The 24,451-nt window shown below is 38.9% G+C and overlaps 1 protein-coding gene and 1 non-coding gene across 4 annotated transcripts in view; both read right to left on the bottom strand.

Annotated features, from left to right (window-relative positions):
• LOC145205405 (uncharacterized) overlaps positions 1-12,455 on the bottom strand; it is a 43,562-nt gene extending 31,107 nt beyond the window's left edge. For 2 of the 3 annotated variants that reach the window (XM_080078123.1, XM_080078125.1), the window contains exons 1-2: positions 12,290-12,455; positions 11,033-11,121 (exon numbers count right to left, since the gene is read on the bottom strand). In XM_080078123.1, the coding sequence (XP_079934249.1) occupies positions 11,033-11,108 (76 nt within the window). In that variant the 5' untranslated portion in view covers positions 11,109-11,121; positions 12,290-12,455. The remainder of the gene's footprint in view (positions 1-11,032; positions 11,122-12,289) is intronic. The other variant, XM_080078124.1, reaches the window with a different exon arrangement.
• Positions 12,456-22,154: 9,699 nt separating this feature from the next.
• Positions 22,155-22,228, bottom strand: Trnan-guu (transfer RNA asparagine (anticodon GUU)). Its single transcript has one exon. It is a non-coding gene; the product is annotated as a tRNA-Asn (tRNA).
• Positions 22,229-24,451: the final 2,223 nt, after the last annotated feature.

Genomic DNA, 24,451 nt, shown 5'->3' with positions numbered 1-24,451 from the left:
CTAATTTTTACAACCAAATAAATCTATACAAAATTCATTTATTTAGGCTTAGAAAGAAAACAAAGATCAAAGAATTTTTAAATGTTCAAGTTTACGGCACAGGCCGTAATTTATGGAATCCGCCCTTTATCATTTATTCATCACGGCGCTCTATCATAAAGATCAGCGTTACAGGGACAGAAATATTCGAAGCGCCTCGCGTGTTCTCTAATGACGTAATGTCTGTGCGTCGGAAGGGTCCGAGCCCCACAAAGAAGGTCATTATCTGATCGTGACGTATCCACACTTGAAGTTTGTGTACTTTTCCCGGCCTAGCGTTACACTGTGACGTTTAACAAACACCCCCACGCCGACCACCTCTAAAGAGCGCCTATTTTCAAGTCTTTTCTGTGTTGTATATATGGATGGCCTGTTTTGGCGTAAATTGACATTACGACCTTGCTATATATTGAGTTGAACAGATATTCATTGTATTTTATGCTTAACGGACAAAAAAGTTTAAATAGAAAGAAGTTTGTAATACACGTCTTTTGCAAAAGCCTATCAAGATCGCATGAACCCATACATTAGAAAAGCGTCAAATGCAAAAAATGACCAACCAAGGGGGTTAAAGATTTTTTCATGTGGTTATAGTCTGAAATATACAACTGTCCGTTAGCACACTGGTTTATCAAATTGTCCACAAGCAAACATTGAAACTCGACACACATTCTTACACGAGTGGTGGTGATGTGTTTTACAAGCTTTCCCTTATGCTGTACATAATTTGAGCAAAGTTTCACACACAAGACAAACCAGGAAACATGGTTTACTCGTTGGTACGCCATCTCACATAACATGAGATAAACAAGCATTACTTTGTATGTTGTAAATTCAGACATTTCCCAAGCAGCAAAATTGTAAGAGGATATGTTACTGCGCAAATAAACGGGCCAAAGAGTTTCGCGCATTCACCCGTGGTTACGTAATTTTGTCACAAATTTCAACAATTCAATGGAGAAGTTATACTCTAATCTGTTCAAAAAACTGTTGTAGCCTCATACCACTAATGATGGCATGGGCATTTGCCGAAAAGCTCGAGCAATAAAGCATGTCGCTTTTTACGTTTAGTTGGGCTCTAATATTTCTCATCAAAAAAAGAATTCAAAAAGTTCGAGAATGAATTAAAAAAAAAGAATTCAAAAGAAATTCAAAATTTATTTTTCAAAAGAATTCATCAAAAGCTGAAATTTGGTATACCAAGATAAAATAACCAAGATAAACTCTTTCAGTTAGCACTATGGAAATCATATGCAGCATTAACCGGGAATTTCTAGACGGTTACTCAAACGAGAATGGACGCTTCGGTGCCGTGGTTTACAACAAACAGCCATGGCGTCACAACATTAAGTCTGACGTCAGCTTTCAAGTGTAGACCCGCGAGTCTAAAAGGTTTTGACCTGACTGTGTAAAAACAAACAACCAACGCCTTAAAATGTGAAAAGCTCAAAAAAGTCGTTTTTCGTGGTAATTTTTGTTAAAGCGATGAAACACGTCTTTACATGCGTAAATTGGGTTTAATACAACATACATAAGAACTTATAATTTACATCACCTTGCTGGGCTAGCTTTAAAACTATGTTTGCGAAAAATTTTACCACAATGCTTTATGCTTTATGTGCCGAGGACGGGAGGTGTAACTAGACCCAATCTCGAAGAAAATTTACACAAAACATGAGGCATGTTGCGAACGCCCATGTATGCCCACGCGGTGTCAAAACAAAGACATGTCGGTCATCCAAACATCCGGATTTCAATATTACGTTGCACCACAATTCGTTTCATTGTGTTGCCCGCATACCCTGCCTTGTGCATTCGCTTGGCAGAGTTTAATCTCATTGCCAGAGGCGTAAAAACAAGTTCCGCCTACGTTCAAGAACTCGCAACTGATGCTGATGCGATCTTGATATGAATGTAAACATCGTGGGCTAATCACTCCTGGACTACGAAGACCTTTCCTTTAACTGCGGGTAAATGTGACAAAATCGGGGATGAACGTCGCGGTAATAGTCGGATTTAAGCTGAGCCCGGAACAAGCGAGACACGGGTTTGTTGTGGAAATGTGATAACGCATTTTGATTATGCGATAACGAAACGCTACCTTGTCCACTTGCTAGAGGAGTACGTGATAAATGATGAAACTTAGCAACATGATGAATGATGAATTTGCATGTGTTCAGTGCCCATTTCAAAAACTATTTTTAAGGACCTGTCAATTACATATTACACGATCACGATATGATGACCGCGCAGTCGCAACCTTGCCGTTCGCTTACTTGAGGAGCTAAAAAACCTATGTGTTTTTGAAGGAGACAATTAAATAACACCCAATATTACAAGTTACAAGCACAAAGTTCGATGAGCATTAAAGGAATAAAGTCGTGCATTTAAGATGCGCGAGAAACAATTGGACGTGAAGCTTGAAGTATAATACTTTAATTCACTTATCAATTCGGCCAAATAAATTTCGTTTGGACTTTCTGGATACGAACAGGTGCATATAAACACAAAAGATCATTTTTGAAACGTTGTAGCCTTTTCTATTTGAATAAGGAACTGCTGATGTCAATTTCATAAAAGTATATTTAACCACTAATACCAACTTGTACCGTGACCACTGATACTGTTAAGGGTTTAGACACCTCAGCTCTAAACATACCTAGCTATGACCTTTTATCCAGACATTACAACAAATAACCCGTTAAAACCACCTTAGTCGCCACCTAACAATGCCAGACTTTGGTTTTATACAGTTGTGAACAACAAAAGACTGAAGTCGTTTGAGTCATCTTAGAGGACTCCTTAAGAGGCAATGGCCATCGTATGAGCAAGGGCGGTCAGCCCCTCCTAGGGAAACCGGGTTAAAGTCTGGCGGCCTCGTCGTTATTTTGACATCCTATACTTGCTCGGGCACGAGCGAAGAGTCTCCTTGTAACGAGAGCTGAAGATTTGATCCGCATTTTGCTCGCGCGAATGCCGCGGTCCATGCAACGCAATTGCACCAACGCACAGCTGAAAAAACTCAATTATCAACTTTAGATGGAAGTCTTTTTTGCATGTGGGTTAAGGTTGCTTTGTAATATAAAGGTATTTCGAATGAAACTACTTCAGCCAAATGCGCCACAATTGCTTAGATAACATCAAGACGATGCCAGACGACCCAGGGCGCGAAAATGAGCTACTTGCAATTTTTGGTCGAGACCAAAATAACTATAAGCGTTGCATGATGTTGGGTATACGTAGAGTACAAACCAAACTAAACTTTAAGTGAGGCTGTATAACATGAGATTAATATTGCCTTAACAAACCAGCACTGTGGAACTAACATATTCTATGTCTCTATTTGTTAAAAGTACTCAATAAGTATTTGCGAGAATCGCATTTTAACCCGACAAGCTGCACAAAAAACACGGAAATTCCACGGAAAATACAACAAGACCAAAATTAATTAAATACAACCTTAACGTAAAATCAAATTTTAATTAAATAACTTAATATCAATAAAAAACTAAACGGTTCCTAGAAATTTGTAAGTTCAGTTAAGACTTTAGGAGCCTAAATTGTCATATTCAAACAGCTTATTCAATGCTTTGTAGTGGTTGTATTGTACAATGGAATGGAAAGTTTTGTGTAGATTATCACAAACATACGCTCCGGCAAGCAACACCTACGCAGCGAACGGAGACGGAACAGAGAACACCTGGGGCTATGAGATTTGTCGATAAGCGAACTGTTGAAATTAAATACAAAAATGCGATTCCCAATACAGATGTCCTTTGTTGCCGATAAAACGCCAAAAACACTGAACGTGGCATAGAGTTTGTTACCTACACCTTGGCTCTCTATGTTTTTCTAGATTTTTTACTCAGTTTTTGGGTCCTGACGATGTCCACCATTGAAAACGTTGTAGGACTAAGGGATAAACAATTACATCCTGAGTTGTCAAAAAGAAATAGAAAAACGATATATTTGTCTCATTCGACTTTATGAGCACGTTTAGTACATTTAATCATCAAAAAACAATAGAAAAATCCATAAAAGTTCGATTTACCACAAAACTATATTTACAAGATATTTGTGTGTGTTGTGTCAGTAATCCAAATGCAGATAGCAAACTAACCAGTCATATAACAGAAACTGGGATAAAAATCCTATTTCAACTAACAAGTCAATTTTTTTATGACTATTAAGTGTTGTTATATAACAATTTAACGGATAACTTGGTGTGACCTGAACGAACCACATATTTTGCAGACCGACCGAAACTCAGATCAACGCCCACGCAATTGTCTGCGCATCTTCCTAAAGTGGTGCCACCCACTCGTCACCCCGAACCGACGGTCAGCGACAGGCCATGAATTACGTCACAGCCTTCAAACGTTAAACAACTAGGAGCCTTGAACAAATATAGCGATTTGGGGCAAAAGGTACGTATGGTACATCGAGTACTTCAGGTAACTTGGATAAAATTCGTTTCGTTTCAAATAAATTTGGTCCAATGGCAAATAGATTCGATGTAAACGTTTTTTTATGGATCAGGCATTTATGATGCATAGAACTTACAACTTTAGGCTTGTTTTACAAAACAGATGACATCTTTAAATCAGGCAAATTTGTGAAAAGCGATTTATGAGATTAAGCGAAATTTGACAATACATTGGGTACCGAGCAAAAACGACAGCACCATACGAACCTGCAGTACCCAAGGTAAGCTTTTCAAATCGATTTAAAGATGGTTGGAAAACAGCGACCAAGTAGAATGTCTGGCGGCGGGACATGGAAGGACTTACGTGACTGGGACGGCCACTTTCACATTGAGCTAATGCAAACACAAGTCGCGGAAGCTGTCTCTTGAGACTGGAGGAACACGGACAAACAGACCAAGAATTCTAGATCGTTGCCTGTGGTTGGTTAAGGTCGGGCGGAAAACAAATTGACACAGGAATTAGACTGCATATAGATTTTGTGGGTTGTATCTATAATCGTAAATCAATTCAGATGCGTTTTGTCGGACGGTTTGTATTAAAGTCTGGAAGCTGGGAAGATTTTTTTTTCTTGCTCACAAAGTGGGTTTTAAGGCAGCTTGATACAATCAAACGAAGCAATGTTTACCAGTCCCAAACTGGATCTAAACGCACTCGCTTTAAAAAGTAGGATCATTATCAAACTTCGTGCAATCAAACAAAATACGGTCTTGAAAACTCCCCAAATGTATTTGAGGACAATTAGATTCAAATTTAAGCTTGAAAAAGGGGAAGAATGTTTTATATCTTTACACTGGCTTGAGTGCAAACCTCAGTGTAGGTCAATTGCAGTCGCACGAACCCGTTACAATCAAAAGACAACTAGAAGGGTGGCTTAGCACATATTGCCCTTGCACATACACTATGATCTATTTTAAAACATAAATATAATTCCTTCACTTATTTTATATTGGGTCCCATATTTGCCACCGTCTTTTAAAACGTTAGTTGTTTCTGCAGGCAGAAACTCATGGGTCCCCACACATGCAAAGTTGTAAACACTGCATTTCAAGAGATAACCATAAGAAACTTTGGTGTTGTAAAGTAAAACACTGTGATTGGTACTAGGATTAAATAGTCATGCTATGCAAAGTTCAAACTATACAAATCGACTCAATTCAAGCATTGTTTAAAGTTTGTCTAGTTTAAAACAAAGAAGTAAAACACAACAATCGATACCTATAAATGGCATAACATTTCCAACAATTGCCCACTGTTTAAAAACTCACCCATTTTAGGGGGCTAGCAGGGTGACTATTGGGGCTACAGGGTTTAACACAACAATCGTCATTTGTAAATGGCAAATTGTACAAGCTATCCAAATTTCAGCCAATTCCGACCCTGTTTAAAAAATTTATCCTTTTTAGGGGGCTAGTGGGGTAACTGATGGGGCTACAGGGTTTAACACAACAATCATCATTTGTAAATGGCAAATTGTACAAGCTATCCAAATTTCAGCCAAATCCAACCCTGTTTAAAAATTCACCCATTTTAGGGGGCTAGTGGGGTAAATGCTGGGGCTACAGGTTTTAACACAACAATCATCAATTGTAAATGGCAAATTATACAAGCTATCCAAATTTCAGCCAATTCCGACCCTGTTTAAATATTCACCCATTTTAGGGGGCTAGTGGGGTAACTGATGGGGTTCTTCACCCTAATGTTGAAAATATGAAACTGCAATGACCCAAACAACAATCCTGTAAAATTTTGTCCAAATCGGCCAATGTTTCAATTTCGACCACTAGGGGGCGTTTTAACCAACAACCGTAATAACTTATGACGTCACAAGATGACCCAAACAACAATCCTGTAAAATTTTGTCCAAATTGGCCAATGTTTCAATTTTGACCACTAGGGGGCGTTTTAACAAACAACCTAATGACTTATGACGTCACAAGGCTGTGAACAACCCCCTTGACTGCTATCCGCAAACACGTTCACCAAGCAATCCTTAAACATGAGTACCATATGTAGTTGTCTTTATAACATCACACAAAACTAACGTTTGTGGTGCGCACAAACCACATTTTACATTTTGGGGTCTAGCGGGGTAAATACTGGGGTTATCATGACAAACGAAGCAGATGGCACATCTACACAACTATATCTACCATCTGTGAAAGTTTCATCCAAATCCATCAAACATTTCAGGGCAAAATGGGGTGGACAAACTTCAGGGAAGAAAAAAAAAAAGAAGAAAAAAAAAGAAAAAAAAAAAAAAGAAATCGAGTAAAATCAAGATGTGTCCCCTTCAAGGAAGGGGACCCATAATAAACACATTCGAACACTGTGGTGCATGTAAATATCAATCAAAGTCAACCAGCAGCGGGCGTGAGGTGTCACCAAACATAGTAAAGGATGATTGTAAACCTTAATCCTTGTCCTATGTAAGCAGACAGTGTATGGAATTGATGCCCTGTGGGCCAATAGAGCGCCTTTGTCAAATAAACAGTACTTCGAGGGTGGGCTTGTATCTGTGTGTCACACAATCAGTATATCTTTGTGTGAGTCGTTTGCTTCCCGTCGTGCGTCTCGGCTGCTGTCCAAACAGTCACGAGTCCTAGGGATTGTAGCTACATAAACAACGCCGTGCTAAAAAGGTCCACAAAAAATGTGTCATCCGTAAGCTCACGTAGAGCCTGTGACGTTTGGAATTGTCAGACCAGATATCTTCCCTGGTCCAAAGCAAGACAGGAATTTCAATACATTACTATCAATTTTATCAACTATACCCGCGTTCTGATTGGGAACTAATTGACCAATGGTATCTTTTAACAGATTTTCAAGATATTTGGTTGTATAAATTTGGCGCTTTTGACAAACTGTCTTTGCAAGAGCTTGTTTGTGAAATACCACGGCGACACGCATTTGTGAAAGCAACAATTCCCATAATTTGAAAAACTTATCAACACCGCAAGACCTTTGACGACCAATGGCAAAAAAATGCAACCGGTTAATCATGAGAAAGCAAACCACCTAAACACAATGGTTTGTTTGTTGTGCAATTTGGGAGTATCTTGCATTAAGTGGAACACATTACATGAATAATTAATTGTTTAGAAAACACACACACAACGGGTCTTAACAGTAAGGTACAGTTTAAATGTGTTAGGAAGCCCCTTTAGGCGTGCAAAGTAATAGAAAAAGTAATGAGACATTGGCTTATTGTTTTAATTATATGTTTTTTTAGTCACCTTAAACGTTTTTTGACACTGTTCAAGTTGTAACATAAAGCTGGTTTTTGACACGAAGATTGTTTCTTAGCTTTACAGCGCAATGTAACACAGCCAAGTCATGACCTCAACGGTGGTAACACAACATACGCACACTTTCAACTATGACGAAGCCAGGATCTAATCGGCGCTTGAGAAAGGGTTTTGTATTCCCATTGGGCGGGCTTAACAGGCCACCGAAACATTCGATTCCATTGGGACCCGTTTGCTTAATCACCAGACACCTAAGTCCACAAGGAACGTCGGTGTATACGGGAAACTCAGTCGCAATTTAAGACTCTGCAAACATACTTAGAAGCTTTGTTTCAACTGTGATACTTCTACCTATTACCATCTCGTGTTACCGGCCCCCGCTGCGCTGTCCATCGCACTGGACAGGTCAGAAACTACTGCCCTTTCATCACAGCGCTTGACATGGCTAAGGAAATGCTAATTACCCTTTGAAGATGCGATGAGACCTTTTACAGGTATTCCGCCAAACGTTTCCTGATTCGATTTTAAGGCTACAAGCAGACTTCTTGATATGGTTGATCAATAGCAATATACCTGTAACTTTATGTAGGCAAATTATGGCACACCATTGGAGTCGTTCCCTAATGAGTTACTGGACTTCAATTGTGAAACTGAATCGTCTTCCATGTTGCCGTTAGGGAATATATCAATATTGGTGGTTTACAGCTGTCCACAGCACGAACGAGTTCAAACTACTACGTATTACAACACATCAGACAGTAACAACGCCACTTAAAATGGTGTCTTCTTAACTAACAACGTATTTTTAAAGATTGTTGGAATTGACATGAACAGGTCTTTCCAATAAGCACAAAAACAAGCGATTGCGTCCCAAGTTAAACTGGATACTAAGGAATCGGCAACTGTCAAGCATTAGCACTTCAAGTCACGGCTAATTGAGGTATAAGCACTATTTTAAGGCGCACTCATGGTTTCAAGGGCTGTCGTGTCGAGTCTTGCGGAGTTCTCGGAGCCAAATTGAGGTCGACTGTTTCGCGACGCAATGTTACCGGGTCACGAAACAAATTCACGAAAATAAGAGACCTGATTTTGCGACAAAGGATTGAGGCTGGCGCATTGACGAGAACAGCTGCTTTTGTGAATCGAGTGTCACGACGGGATGCCAGAAATAATGGGATTGCGAAGTTAGGCGACTGGAATCGAATTTGTCGCCTCAATGATTGGTGTCAAACTCGAATGCAAACTGTTATAACGTTGAAAATGAACAACATGTGTCTACAAACGGACAAAACATGTTCATTGAAGAACATTTTAGTGAATAAATAAATAGCATGGAAAAACGTTTCTACCAAAAATGGATCAGACAATTTACGTTTAAATTGTGAACATACATATCTTCTAAATGGCATCGGTAGTTACTTATTCAAATAGAATTTTATGATATATATTCGCAAGTTGTTTGTATGCACCCGAGTTAAATGTATAAATGTTGAACAAACACACGAAACATTGTGTGTGTTAGTGTGCACAATATCTTAACTGCTCCAATTCATCAACGACTTTAGAAAAGCATTCCACAACTGATAGTAACAGTAGGCTACATGATTTAGGTTTAAGCAATCAACACCCTTTACACGAGGTTTTTAAGGGATTTCGACTAATTCTGAATAACTTTCGAGATTCGCGTGCAAGCAAGTAGTAGGACTTGAACTTACGACCATCAATCTCCGGTTTTCACAAGTATGAGCTCTTACGAATGCAAAAAGCGCGCAAGATTTTAGGTCACCCTTAACCATTCACGAACTTTCAGGAACGGCACGTCGTTAAAAAATTTGCAAACAAAACGGTCGCGGTTAGAGTCCAGCTCGGTCAGTCCGGTTTCCCACTGACCCTCGACGCAAGACGAGTGACCAAAAACGATCCATCACAACACAAAGGAGAGCTGAGACTTCAAAACCTAACATCGATCGCGTAACCTAAGCCTGTGGCCTTTTGAAAATCATTTCCGCGTGGCACGCGAGTTGGCGGTCGTTAGTGATGGTCGCTCTTGAACAAGACGTCAAACCTTCTCAGATTTGTGTTCATTTGACTCCCGGCGGAATTTAATGCAACCGGAAAACGTAAAATGCCTTTACTGTCTAGCTTCGTTCACACCGGTTAAGAAATTTATTCGAGGCGATTTTATTAAAAATTAAAGGGAATAGTTTAGGCTGAATCGGGAAGTGTGAATTGGCCTTTTCACTGTAACCGTTTAGATTCTAGTGGTAGATTCAAAAAACCACTTTATTCGGGACATGATTCATTTATTTCAAAGACTGTTGTTTCGCCAGACAGACTGTGGTTTAGCCCACTTTGTTGGTGAGCGTCTTAGTTTTTTTTTCGGGGCGCAAACATTGGACAAAGCGACGAACAAAAGCAATGTAGGGTTTCGCGCCCAGGGCACAATCGCCAAGCGGTTCTACACAAATATCGCGGTTTGGTCACGTGTGAGACTGTGTACATTCGTCTCCGGGTGTGAAACAACTTTTACGGAGAACCCGTGGGGTCTGCAACAAATCAACGAGCCGACAGCGATCAAAGGTTTCGTGCTATCTGACTTCGGGACAGTTAACTTGCTTCTGGGTAATAGGGCCTAATGACCGCATTACCACATTTTCCGATTAGGCTTAGCCCACAGAACGTCCCCTAAACGAGGTCATAACCACTGTAGATAAAAACCCGCTTTCACACGTTGAAGAGTCCTAATGCTGTGACAGGCTATGATCATTCTTGATTGATGAGAAACCATTATGTTCAACAGTCACATAAAGCAATTCCGATTTCGAGTTTGATTGTTAGAAATTGGGATACATATAAGATGCTACTATCAGGACATTAGTTCCCATCATTACATTATCTAGTGATACACGATTTCCCTGTAATTGACCATCGCCATCAACATGTATTTCCATAATTGCAAGGTGTTAACTTTCCAAGTCAAATTATCATTGACTACACGACGAGTAATTGCTTTAAAGCCGGATTCAATTTTGACTAAATAGGAAACCTAAAGCCTCGGCGTGCAGCAAACCTCAGTGACTAACCAGTGCAGACGACCACGTCCAAAAACTCGTCATTTTGTCGTCAAGCTCGCCTACAGGTGTGTGTGTTTAACTCTTGTGTGTACATTTGCGGGAGGGGGACATGTGTCTCGTTTTGAGGCCCTAGAAGCGACCACGGGATCCCGGTCGGCGTCAAAACAATTTCCAACTTAACTCTTACCTGAAGTCAGTCCCTGGGCGTCGACATGGTCCAGCGAGCACAAGCCAAGCGCAACGAGCGCGAGTAATATCCTCATGACGATGACGTCACTGAAAAAAAATGACGTTGTTAAAAGGATTGAACTCAAAAAATTCAACGTTTGCCGGTAATGAATAGTTATAGATGGTTTGCTTGCTCACTATAGTTATATTTATGCGTTGAATTGGGGTTGGAGAGGTGTGGGGTCCCTTTGAGCAAACATTGGGTTGCTGTTATGCCCGACCTAGCATGACTTCTTTCAAATAAACGTCGCGAACAACACTATTTATAAAATATTTTTGATTGACGAACAATCGCCAGCCAAATGGAATGCCACAAACTTTTCAACTAGGTGGAAATGCACACTTCAACATATCCAAGCATACTTTTCCGTTAGTGGGGTAAAGCATACTCTTGGTCTAAGTATTAGGGCGTCGACAATATTGCTATGACTCTACCTGTCAAAACAACAGTTGTAAAAACATAACTTTGACAGCAAACGCGAAAACACCCACCCAGCCAAACTTTACCAGTTATCGTGACATTTAAGTATGTTGCTGATACCAGTGGCTTAAACAACTACTGTGGGTAGCAATAGTCAACTTTGCATTAGGCTACAGCTTGTGGTTCTGCCTAAGATTATGAACATGGGAGTTCTAGTTTAAGCGGAATTCGGGTTAATAATTTGCCAAGTACAAAACGTTCGTCGTATGTTGTCTAGCCGACCACCAGCCCGTGTTTAGATTCCCTTGAGATGGGCCATAGTGATCAAAGCAGTCTTATATCCGGCCGAGGCGTTTGGAAATACCGGCTCTACGAATGACCAAGATTTTACGAACTAACTTATGTCTGTGGCTCATAGACTGTTTCAAGTTCCTTTGAATTAACTGATCATGAAGAACGGTTAAAATACGATATTTATAGTTCATTTTAAAGGGATTAAAAACTTGTCCTAAAATAGTACTTCTTTACATGACTTACCATTTTAAATTGTAAAACTGAAGGTTTAAAAGCCTAAAAATTATGAAACCCAAATTATAAAAGCCCTAAAGTGAATAGTAAAGCCCTAAATTGTTAAAACACCAATAAAACTTTTAGGACCTTATCAGATTGAAAAAGCAAATTATGAGAAACAGTCTTGTAAGTAACTAACGAAAGTGCACTTTAGTTTAAAGTTTAAACAGTAAACTCAAGCTGTAAAAACAACATTGGCACAAAGGTCACACAACACCGACTTACCTTACACTACAAGGGTTAAAAACACGAACTCGTGGTTACGTCCAAATTGAAGCTCTTCTGATCAAGTTCAGCTTGCTTTCGTCGACAGTGAATGAAAAAACACGAATGTGTACTATGCTACACGACCACCTAACCCTGGGGCTGTCGAAAGGAAATGAAAATAACAATTACTTTTGGGAAGTTTACCGTTCAAGCTTCCTGCCTTGGTGGGCTACTGCGATAATGATAGTCCTCACTAAGCAGCAGTGCTGAAAACCGGCTGTTTCCTTTTTCTCGTGGCCCATAACCTTATTCTCTAGATTGAACAGGCCTTATTTGCACTTGCGATTATTAGAAAGTAAGCAAGGTGGCTATTCAGTCTCTGGTGCGAAAGTTCTATGGAGCAAGTCAGACAAGCTAAGATCTTATTTAATCCGCCTAACACACAAAAACAGGTTCTGTATTATCTACGAAACAGCAGCGATAAAAAACCTGTTTCGCCAAACCTTGTTCCCCAAAAAATCCATCGGTGGTATCATTTAAATTTTATAGCCTGTCTCTAATTTTGCACGTGTACAAACTACAATTGTGTTAGCAACCATACAGCGTCATAAATCCAGCACCTTGTTTTGCTTAACTTTCTTAGGAGTTCGTAACGGACAAGACTAAAGTAGTGCATAAGCATCAGACAAACCCCACCCCGCCTTCTTGCCTTGCTTATGCCGATAAAATTGGCACTCAACGCCAACTCAGAACGACCACTCAAGACCTTCTCAAGCACAGGCTTAACACCAAACAAGAGATATCCCACTCGCGCCGCAGTTAATTGCAGTTTGACAGAAAACATTTTTTCTAACGGTTTCGACATTAACCTTTATCATTTCACCACCCAAGATTGGCAAACGCATTAGATGAAAAAAATATTCATCAAAAGCTGCCATAAAAAATTATTGTTTTTTTACTCCTAATCGTCCAGCTGCTTGCTTGCAAATAACCACGTTACTGTATAAACGTCGCTATTCTTGTCTTTTCGCATTTACATATTTATTTCCAATGCGAATGTTACGATTTATGAACTGAGCGGTTAAACGTATTAGTAGTCACAACGATACGTTTACCACGCTCTGAAATACTGTATCAATTTGCTTTATCCAGCTTTGGTAAGACAACAGCGCTTAAATAGATAAGAGGGGTTTGGGATCGGTAAAAATAGGTTGCCGAAAACTCGGGTTCTGGTGCTATCCTTTCACTGCTGGTTCCGGCCGAGCGCCACGAGGCAATGCGACGCCTTTTCAGCATCCCTGGGACCGTTTGCTGCTTGGCGAAAGGTTTTCTGTGCCTTTGATGACTCTACGGCTGCGTAACAGTGTAAACAACGTCTTGGCGAAGCGCTATAACAGCTAAAGCAAATTATTAAGCCCCAGTTGCGCTTTAAATATGCCAGGTATTCGCCGAAAGAACAACATTGTCATGCTAACTTGCTCTTGTAAAGGGCACGAAGCCTAAAGTGTAAACTTACGTTGAAGGAAGCTACTTTCAAATGAGAAAGCTATATTTAAGCTCCGACGACATCATCCAAAATAACGCCTCTAGCAAAACGTTGTGGGTATAATTTCGTTTCAAATTAAGGTGGCAAACTTGCACTTTCCATGCCCGTTAACTTTTTATTCCCATTTCCTATAACCTGCCTATACAATTGAAGTTGCGCGTAAACTTAAAAGCTATGTCTTCTATCAGACCACGCCATCTCAACAGACGTGACTAGCTAAACCGTTGAAATCTTGAAAAGCTTTAGAAGTCCGGAAATTCAATTCTTTACTCACTAAAATATCACTTCAAACTGTCGATGCAATTGCAATACAAGTTACATTAAAACCAATGTCAATTTTCAACGCAACAAGATTGCATTGGCGTCCGGAGTGATTTCGAAACATCACACAGGTTGGTATGTATTTTCGAGGGCTAATAATTAACACCAAGTAAAGCGATGATAATTGGCGCCTAAACGGATGCAGCTATCATAATTATTAAACAAACAAGATAATTGACCAGCATACTAATGACCGACCAGTGGACCTCAACTAGCCAATGGATGGACTGTCCATTTTGAAACTCAAGCGACCTAGTCAGCACTATGCAAGGTTTGAGTAAGGCTCCGTCGCGTTTCAGTCGGTAAACGTTGGTGCTGCGGAAAGCAGACAGCAAACAGAAGATGGAAATCAAAAGGCAAACCGCTGGGACGTGTCTACAATGCTGGACAAAGCTTGAATGTTGAGAAACTGCCCAAGTAAATACGTCTGGCTGGTTTGAGTACTCTCGCCCACGGAAAGCTCCTGGTCTGGTATGACAAATGAGAACATACTTACTAGGCAAAGTCGACTGCAATATGCCTTATCGGTTAGGGGCAGCTGGCACGGTGATCGCAGGGTCTTTTACTACCCTAGACTTTTTCAAAATATCATTTGACTTTTTTAATCGAGTAGTTAGTCCAAATAAATGTTCTGCCCTTCTTACTTACATATACACACAATACACTATATCTATGAATCAGAATCACGAAGTGTAGGTGGTTTATGCGTGAACTAAAAACCCCACATGAAATCTTAACTTTCAACAACGTTTGCCTAAACTTAGCGTTTAGTCGAGATGGACTAATGGTCATCAAATCACACAACAAAGCATTTTTCATCAAAATTCTGTATGCTATTTTGTTTTACAACTTAACACCCTCAACAAGCAGAAGTTTTGTACCAAACTAGCAGGTCAATCTTTTCGAATACACCTGAATATAATCTGGCCAAGACATCAAAACGCCGTCTACATTTAACACTGCACTGTTTCTCAAGTCGTACGCTACACTATTTGCTACTTCGATTTAACACAGGAACGCTACCACTACGTTAAATGCCACAAGCGTCGCTCCAATATCCAACAGAGCTTTACAAGTAGTAGTTGACACGCAGCTGTAGAAACTAATCTGTCTCTCTCTTTGAAGCGACACTAATCAAATGATCCAATTAAACCAAGGATTAGTGAAAGCAGAACAGGGAATTTGGTTTTAGTAATGGGTATTTTCTGGAGTCACCAGAAACCCCGTTAACGAAACAAGGGACTTTCATCACGAAAAAAGTACCAGTATGAATTTTAGGGGAAATTAAAAAGCGCACGGACGAATCAAACAAGCCTGAAACAATCTTGGCCATTACATATCCTTGTGCAACAAATTCGTGATAAGATAGCATTGGATTACATTGAACATCGCATTTTAAGTTAAACTATAAAATACAAATTGTATGTTCCAGTTTATCTACAACTATGTAATTCAATGTATCCTTATAGTATTGATATTGGCATGATTATTTCCTTAAACATCATATATACAAAGTATGTCATTCTTCACGTCTATTTCAGCCATCCTATTCTTATTAGAGCAGTTTCTGATGAGACAAATTAGACAATTTCGCACGTTAATTGCTTGTAGTAGAGTTATCAACGAAACAAAGCAACACACTACAAGGGTGGATGTCACTGTCCAACTGAATTATACGCCTATAATGACAGCAACGTCATTTTGAAAAGAAACGCGCACAGACCTCGAGGCAACACGCCCTGGATTTGGCCGCTGTGTTACCGCGAAAATACAACGATCAACTATTCATGTTTCCAAGGTCTACACACTGATTTCTCGTTTTCATCTGTAGATAGGTAGATATCTACAGCTTATTTAAGGGGGTTCTTAACTAATTTATATTAACAAATAGAATCAAATACAGTTAATATTCAATGTATCTTAAACCAATGAAAAAGTAATGCACACACAAGAGTTGGTTGAACTTAAGAACCAACAATAAATACGTTTACCATGCACTGTTTTGGTAAAAATTCAAATACTTGATTGCGCAACGATAACGCAACGTTCAATTTGTCCCCAAAGCCTGAACTACGTCAGGTTTACTTTCTTGGCCAAGCTTTAAGCAAGTACAGCTCCTGTTTAGACTCTCAACCTCGTTAGCACTAAAAACCAACGACCGTAACTCAGGTTCAACTTTACTTGCAACGCGCAGACGTGAACGTAACTACTGAGAAAACCTGTCTCGAAGTGGCGTCTAACGTTGTCATCACTATCCCAGCCAAAGTGCGTTCACGCATTTTTTCACGTGCCTCGAAAATAAGCCAAGTCGAAAAAAGGGCCTCGAGCCGTCGCCGCTTAGGAAAAGAAGAAACCAACCTCTACCTTCCTTCTTTTTCTCTTCGAGTTTCCAGCTCTTTTATCTGCGCTTTGTCTGCCCGCAACACGCTGAGATGAGGCTTAAACATCACTCAACAAGACGTACCCCTCGCCAGGCATACCGTAGCAATCTTTATCACTGAAAATCGAGCCGTAAGCGAGGCGAAAAACCTATTCTTGACACTTCACTTTCGTTCGAATTCCGTGGCGCGTCGAAACAATGACGCCTTTGGCATATACTCGCGAATATTTGTTTAGCAATATGTGCTTTCTTCAGTCTCTAAGCGTGCTCAGCCAAGCGACCAATGGCCACAAGAAGTAACCTGCTTTATCCATTTAAAAACAGCCATAAGGTAACCATTACAAATCGATGCAAAAGCTATGCAAATAGTGCACCATTGTACTATTTTTTTCTGTTCATAGTGTAAACTTAGTGCAGTGAACCGTAATGCAAACAATAAATCAAATTTAGCCTCGATACCTTTGCATATTTTATAGCCAGTATTAATATTACTTTAAGCATTCCATAAAGACCTTCACCTTTACTATGATTGAATGCAGAAACCTGGCTCATAACCTCGCGATGTTGCAATAGTTAAATACAGTTGTGAACTTCAACAAAAGCGTCTTTGTACGTTGCAGGTGGAGAACGACTTGGTGTACCCTAAACTGCCGCATGCTCCTACGACCGAAGGTTATGAGTGCAAAGACCGCAACAATAAATCTCAAATTTATGTTTACAACCTGCATACTGTTATACTACAACGCAATGGAAAGTTGTTTTATAGCCATGAATGTGCTAAGGCTAATTGTCAGATAAGGCTAAGACCTAACATATAGGGTTTTTCTGTGTCTTCAATGCACTTTTCAATTACGTTTCAAAAAGTGGAAATTAGCACCATATCAAAACGAAGTTTTTAAACTCTTCTGGCAAATGTATTTTTATTCCGACGTTTCGACGTCCTATGCAGGTCGCCTTCATCAGGGTAAATAACACCGAATGCGACTAGTATACAGTGCACGACATATCTTATCTTATATGTGCCTACAATTTTAGCAATAAACTTTCCATTTTGTAAACCAAAAAATGTTGCCGCATTTGGTAGCAGTTTATTCATAACCCACATATATTAACGTAAGAATCCATGTAATGTCTGCGTAATAAACGATTTGAACCTAACATTTGTACAATTAAGACAACTTCAACTCCAACGATGCTTAGAGACTGTTTTGACTATTTTAGATTAAAGAAAACATAAAAATACACTTCCAGGGCTAAGTCGCCTATTATACTCGGAAAAAAACACAAATTCGGATGCAAGGCGTGAAAATATGATTAAAATTGGACGACTTTTACATAACCAAAGGAAGAAGCAGGGAAAAGCGTGAAAACAATGTGTTGTTTTAGGCGGGGAATAGCCGCAATTTTAATGCATTCGCAAAAAAAGAAAGGCCTTATATTCGGTGCGCACCGTTAATTTTCCCAGGAGAAACGCCCATCGCTTAGCTGGGGCGAAGTTCTAGCACTTAGCGGTGCTTGTAATTTCGTTAAATTACACGGTCAGTACAGTTAGTTCACACCACTCTAGCTGTATTACGTCACCAGGTAAGCGAGCGACGAAAAAAATCGGGCCACAGTTTATACCGGCCGGAAACCCAAACTAACTCTTTGAACTAAACAATGGAGGGGCTGAAGCGACGGTGTTCTGTATACACGTAAAGGGGAAAACAAAACACAGCTTTGCCATGGGTTCTGTTGTTTTATGTTTGCGTAGACCATTACACCTAAGCGTGCTACGACGCGGTATCATATCACAGCTAGATCTGTGTTCCTCCGATGGAAACGCTTCTAATTTGTCACCTCAGTGGTGTTGACATTACAGTTTTACTTACTAATTAATTGAATTTTATTTTGCCCCATGTTGCCACTTTTTAAAAAGAAACTCTAGCCCTTTTAGAAACTGACAATTTTTTTAGCACAGTTTCGCTGATGTTTTAAGTTATGACGTCATAGAACACACCGCTGATGAGATTTGTGTTTAGGACCATTTTCTTGGGAAGTAGGCAAGTCATGACGTTATCAAAAATGCAACGTTTTTTATGCAATCACAAAATTATTTTAGCTATTACAGATACATTGTTTTGACATAATATTCTATACTACAATAAATCACGAATTCCAATTATGACATCACAGAGAAGTATAGTGTGACGTCACAAATTTACAATCCCGTGGTTGGTAAAGATTTGCGACCGTGCCTAAATGACACCAAGCTGACGTTTGAATTTTGCCACAGATTACTTATGACGTCATAGTTGGCAAACGTCACTGTTCCAGATTAACAAATTGGCCTCGACGGGATAGTAAATCACGTGACTTGTTGAAATGTGGGTCGGTGCTGGGCGCTTTGAAGTTGTCTCTTCAAGGACATCATTTGCATTGCAATAAAATCGGCGCAGATTGATGATTGTTTAAAATACGGACTAGCAGGTTCGAAAGTGGGTTGTTAACCACGATTTAAGGTCAATGCACAAAAAACAAGTCGCAATCTTTATTATATTGACTTGCAAACATAAAACGGGTCTTAGTTTTTTTTTCCAGCTATATGAGTTCTGCGTAAGAGGGCTTTAGACAAAGATATGAGGCAAAGTCTAATAAAAACGGATTTTGATTTTAAAAACAGAAAAAATGATTTTACGTAGAAAACCGCGACGCAATACTATTATGGAGATCTGTGGCCATATACACAAAACTCGTATCACCAACCATCAACACATCCTGAAACTTGACCCACATATATTTTGGTACACCAAAGATCATAAAAAGCCCATCCCAAGTGTGGTTAACCTCTTGGCATCGACTCAACTACGTCACATGTAACCGTACACGTCACTGACTTCTCACAAGCCAACACATCCGAAGTAATGACCAACGCCCAATGGATTACACCACTGGCATCAGTAATTATTGCACGACGCCTGTTCCAGTTGTGATTGAAAAGTTCGGCGACAGGCCCGACTAATTACCTGGATAGGTGAGTTTAGCTGAAGCAATTGGACAGGATAATTTGACAAGCAGATTTGTGTCTTTGACCGCAATTTCCTACGACTTAGCTTAGGAGATTGGGGACTGATGAAGTGTTTTCTGTTTGAGCGGATGTGGTTCAAGATTTCCGCTAGCTGACAAGGTTTTGTGAGCTGAACGCCAAATCTGCAACCGCTGTGTTGATTCCAAAAGCGTTTGGTGTAATCACGCAGGCTAAAGGTTGAGCTCCTTTAAACTAATTGACATTGTAGTGACCTTGAGTGACAAGACAAGCAACAAAACGCCACTTATAAGTTACAATACATTGCTTTGTGTATTGCGTGCAATAATAGGGTATGTCGAAGTGGGTTGCCAAAATTCTGTAAAATTGCCGCTTTTGGAAAACAAGGCAAAAGTGGCATTGGTGCATGAACCAGATGACTGTAACACAGGATCGCATCTCAAACAAAAAAGAATCACATAGATAGCATTTCATTTGCTTCTTGACATTCTTAACAAAATCTTTGTTAGAAATTGTAATTGTAAAGGTCTGGTATATGACCTAAATAACCCCGCTACCTTCATTATGATAAGAGTATAATTGTCACATATGAAAGTGCACTGATGGTAGGTGTAGTTTTGCCAAACTAGGCGTTAAAATCGGCATTTGACGTCAAGCAAGTGATAATTGTGACGCAGTTCAGCGCAAAATTAGGTAATTTGAGATAAAGTTAGTTTATACACAAGTTTAGTGTATGACATCATTGCGTACCGTGTCTTTTTGTATGACATGATTACACAATAAAACAAAATACATAAATACCGGCATTGCAAAAAAGCTTTTTGCTAAAATGAGGCGTTAACATACACACTTTCAAACTTACCTTGTTTTGTATCCATTTGACCATAATTTTACGCAGACAATGACCAATCAATTAATGTGCCAAAAACTATCATTTCTTAAAATAGGAATCCAATAAAATAAACTTTATAACGTCCCAACGTTGCGCAGCTATTTCCGGCTCGGTGAATATTTTAGCGCAATTGTGCTGCTACGATTTGTATCACCGGCGAATTAATCTTAACTCAACTCAATGATATCTTTGCTAATATGTAGCGCCACCACACGACCGGTTTGCTATAGCGCAGCTATAACTAGTTGCAAGACCAACAGTAAGTTAAATCAAAGTATACTCACAACACATTTTGTGTAAGTTTTACACACAAATTACCAATCCAATATGCAAAAGATAAACTATTTGACACATTTAAAAATATATACACATATACATCAAGGAATACGTTATTAGTGAATCTATTTTAAAGTAAAACTTGATTTAATAGCACAACATAAAGGCAACAATTAAACTGCTGCAAGTTGCTTCTGGGTCCCTTTATTTGTTGCATAACAATGCCATTATATAAACCTACTTTGCCTTAAAGTGGTGTCCAGCCACAGTAAAAACAAAGTAAAACTCACTTAACGTACTAACCTAAGAGTTTTTATTTCAAACTGAAGAACTTGGGTTACTTACTTCAAGTGCATAGTTAGCAAGCTCAGCCAACAGCCACTTTAAGGCCGTGTGGGGCAAGAAATGAAAGCAATTTCAAGTAAGAATTTAAGCAATGTCTCATGGGAGAGCATATTGTCTCATGGGGCTGTAAGATATGGCAGCTTCTAAAGTCTGGTGCTATCCAAGTAATATCAAAGTCCTGTGGAGAAAGAAATTAAAATGTAAATTGCTGTGACATTGTTATCACAGTGACAAGAAATTGCTGTTTATAGATTTTGTCAGAAAACATAGTAAAACTTTTGAGTCGCGTTTTTACCCGGATATGTTGTGGATATAGATTTAGTACGATAAGTACATTTTGTAAACAGCTAAGTATTGTCGAGTGTGGAGAAACGGTTTAGTTAAATATATGTTGACCAGAGTTGCCTTACGATTGGTTAAAGCTTACTTTCGGTTTATTTTAGAACTCCAATAATCTAAATTTCACTTTTAGATCCTAATCAACTAGCATAAAACATATCTAAGTCGGCCTCATTATAATTACCAATTACCGTTATGCAATGTCATTCAATAGCTGTCTTAAAACAAACTACTTTACCTTTAAACTGCAAATTCGCAATGTAATTCTGGTTGAAATTGTGTATTAGTTGTCCTAATTGCTTACATGCAGAAAACTTACCAATTATTTGTCCATGAGTCGCTTGGAAACAATGAAGAGTAAAGGTTTTTATTACAAAACAAAGGCGTTTGTCTTTGGTGGGAATGCTTTTTGTCACTGGGTGTCGACAAAGAGTGAAGATTAAAACTTTTCCAAATGATTGTCAAAATTAAGTTAATTTTCATTCCCAAGTAAAACAAGAAAGTATAAATGTGTAATAATTTGTTTCATAGTGGAGGTATTAATTGCTTTTAGCATGTGTTTTTTTTTCTGTGATAAAGTTGTTTTGCCAAATGGACACATCTATTACAGTTACACGATTCGGTTTTCAAGCGTTAACCTAAACTGTTTTGAAGCTACTAACATTGCAAAAAAGCGTTCAATTGCCACTTGTGTATTGCAGGCATTTTGAAAGAATAACATTTTACGTTAAACAATACCTTTTGACAAAAGAAAAAAGGCGTCCCTGGGTGGGCTCGAACCACCAACCTTTCGGTTAACAGCCGAACGCGCTAACCGATTGCGCCACAGAGACGACGCACAAAATGGGCCTAAAATGGTTTCTTAAAGGACGTAATAATCGGTACGTGACCAATTTCCGTGCATATAATCATGTTTTGTGAGTTAAAAAATCGTAAAAGGAGCTTGAATCAATCACATAGGTTCCAAATTAGGTATTAAATTCAAGCCATTATTACGGTTTATCTACACATAATATCATAAATAATCGGCAGAATAAATGGCAGAAGTTTACAAACATGTTTTTATGAGTACATAACATTTTATTTATCATGTAATGGGACCGATCAAATAAAATAGGCTAAATGGGGACATAGGTGTCAATCTTGTGTTTAATAGCGTGCACGTAAAGGCTCGCAATAAAACAACTTTTCAATTTTACTGCTGTGTTATTCGTTCCCGAGCAGTGACATAGGCCGTGTTTACCCAAATGCCTCCAAGTAGTGTGGCAAAACTTGTTGACCAGCGAAAGAAGGGTCTCGAAGTTTCTTGGCAGTTGCGCTTTACAACGTTCAGTCACGTATATTCTGAGTGACGCAATGGTCACCGTAGGCGCTTAAACGATTGACGTCAAAACCACCATATTTTGGCAATAGTGTTTCCATGGTAGTATCAATTGCCAAACGCAAAACAAATCGAAAAGGGATTATTGTGTTAGGCCTTTGTTTTCCGAGTGACGTAACAATTACTCAAAGCAAACAGCGTTATTGTTTAGAACCCTATTACGACAATGGTAACGTTAATCACCTAAAGCGCTCCTGTTTCAGCCCAAACTAAATTCCAGAAAGTTTGATCAAATTTTGGCCATGAAAGAAATTTGGGTTTTTTAGTGAATTTGTAATGAAAAGTAGTCGAATGAAAGACCATGTAGGAATGTTTATGCAACAGACAGGTACAAAATTCCATATTCTCAATACTATTGGAACAAGGCTTTTCTCACATTACCGATCGCCTGTGCTTTTATGCTGGTGCGTGCCGAAATTGGTGGCCTTGCCTTCGCACCCACTCCTAAAATGAATCACATTATCCCGTTATAAATTCTTTATGTAGTGTCCTTCATTGCATGCATTATTCACAAATGAACTTTCTTCTTAAAGTGCTGATTATTGTTTAGATAAAGATTATTTTATACAAAAAGTAATATTAAATTGAAAATACGATTTATACAAGCGCAAACTGGGTACGATATATTATATAATACCGAGTCGCCAGAAACACAGCATCAGCAATGGACACAATAATTGCATATAATAAGACAGTAAACTTTGATAAATCTTATTTTTTACATTTTGGGATGTATATCTCCTATCTAAGTAATAGGCATCTTCAAATATTCAAATAGACTATAGCCTACTCTATCACTTGGCTAATAATAAATGGTTATTTTATTGTAAGAAAAGAATAACTGAAACATATGAAAGTTTGCAGTCTAAATAAAAAGTATAATCGCCTACAAGTTATAAAAATGTAACTTGGCAAAATTTAAAGTTACCCCAAAAGTGCTTGTTGGTTTATGTCTTCAGTAATTAACCTAAAATAAACAGATGTTCAACTGTCGTCTGGGCCAAGTATGCGTTAATCAGTCACTCTAATACTTCTTTTTTTATTTGTAGTTTGAGGAGGTTCTATATACTGAGGTAAACCAGTTCAAACATTCTACTGTTTGCCTTATTGCTTTTACAGTAGCGACAGTGTGGTGAAATTTAATTAAATAAACGTCGATTTGTTCAAACAAATTAAAAAGCTTTTCCATGTGCATTGGTCACGGCATGCGACCAACGGAAATTCCCCAAAGGGAATGGACAAAGTTTCCCCGAAGTGCTGTATGATGTAATTCGGTCAAACCAAGCGTCTCCCAAGAAAACTTTCCCCGATGTTTTCCCAGACATCCAAGCTATAGTTCCAAAGGTATTTCCTGTTTCATGTTTTGTCACTGTTTCAAAGTATGTCTCAAAGTTGCAAACACCTGTGAAAAATAACGGTTTATTATGACTGTGTAGACCACTTCTGAATAAAGAAACAAATAAACGCTTTGTTTGAAGGGTTTTATAAGACACGCGGTAATAGACATACACGGCTTGTTGATTGTTTAGTGCAATCGTGTAACAATGCGTTCTATCACCAACATATAAGTTAACTTAGTTCAACCCAAAAACATATCCCCCCTAAAAGAGACCAGCAGTGACAAAAGATCAAAGGAGAAAATAACAAAATTAAAAACATTTGACAACATCTAAAG

This window comes from Phallusia mammillata, chromosome 8 (assembly GCF_965637545.1).
Source record: "Phallusia mammillata chromosome 8, kaPhaMamm4.hap1.1, whole genome shotgun sequence".
NCBI lineage: Eukaryota > Metazoa > Chordata > Ascidiacea > Phlebobranchia > Ascidiidae > Phallusia > Phallusia mammillata.
The sequence above is the reverse complement of the archived record's forward strand: the minus strand, read 5'-3'. Positions and strand labels throughout refer to the sequence as shown.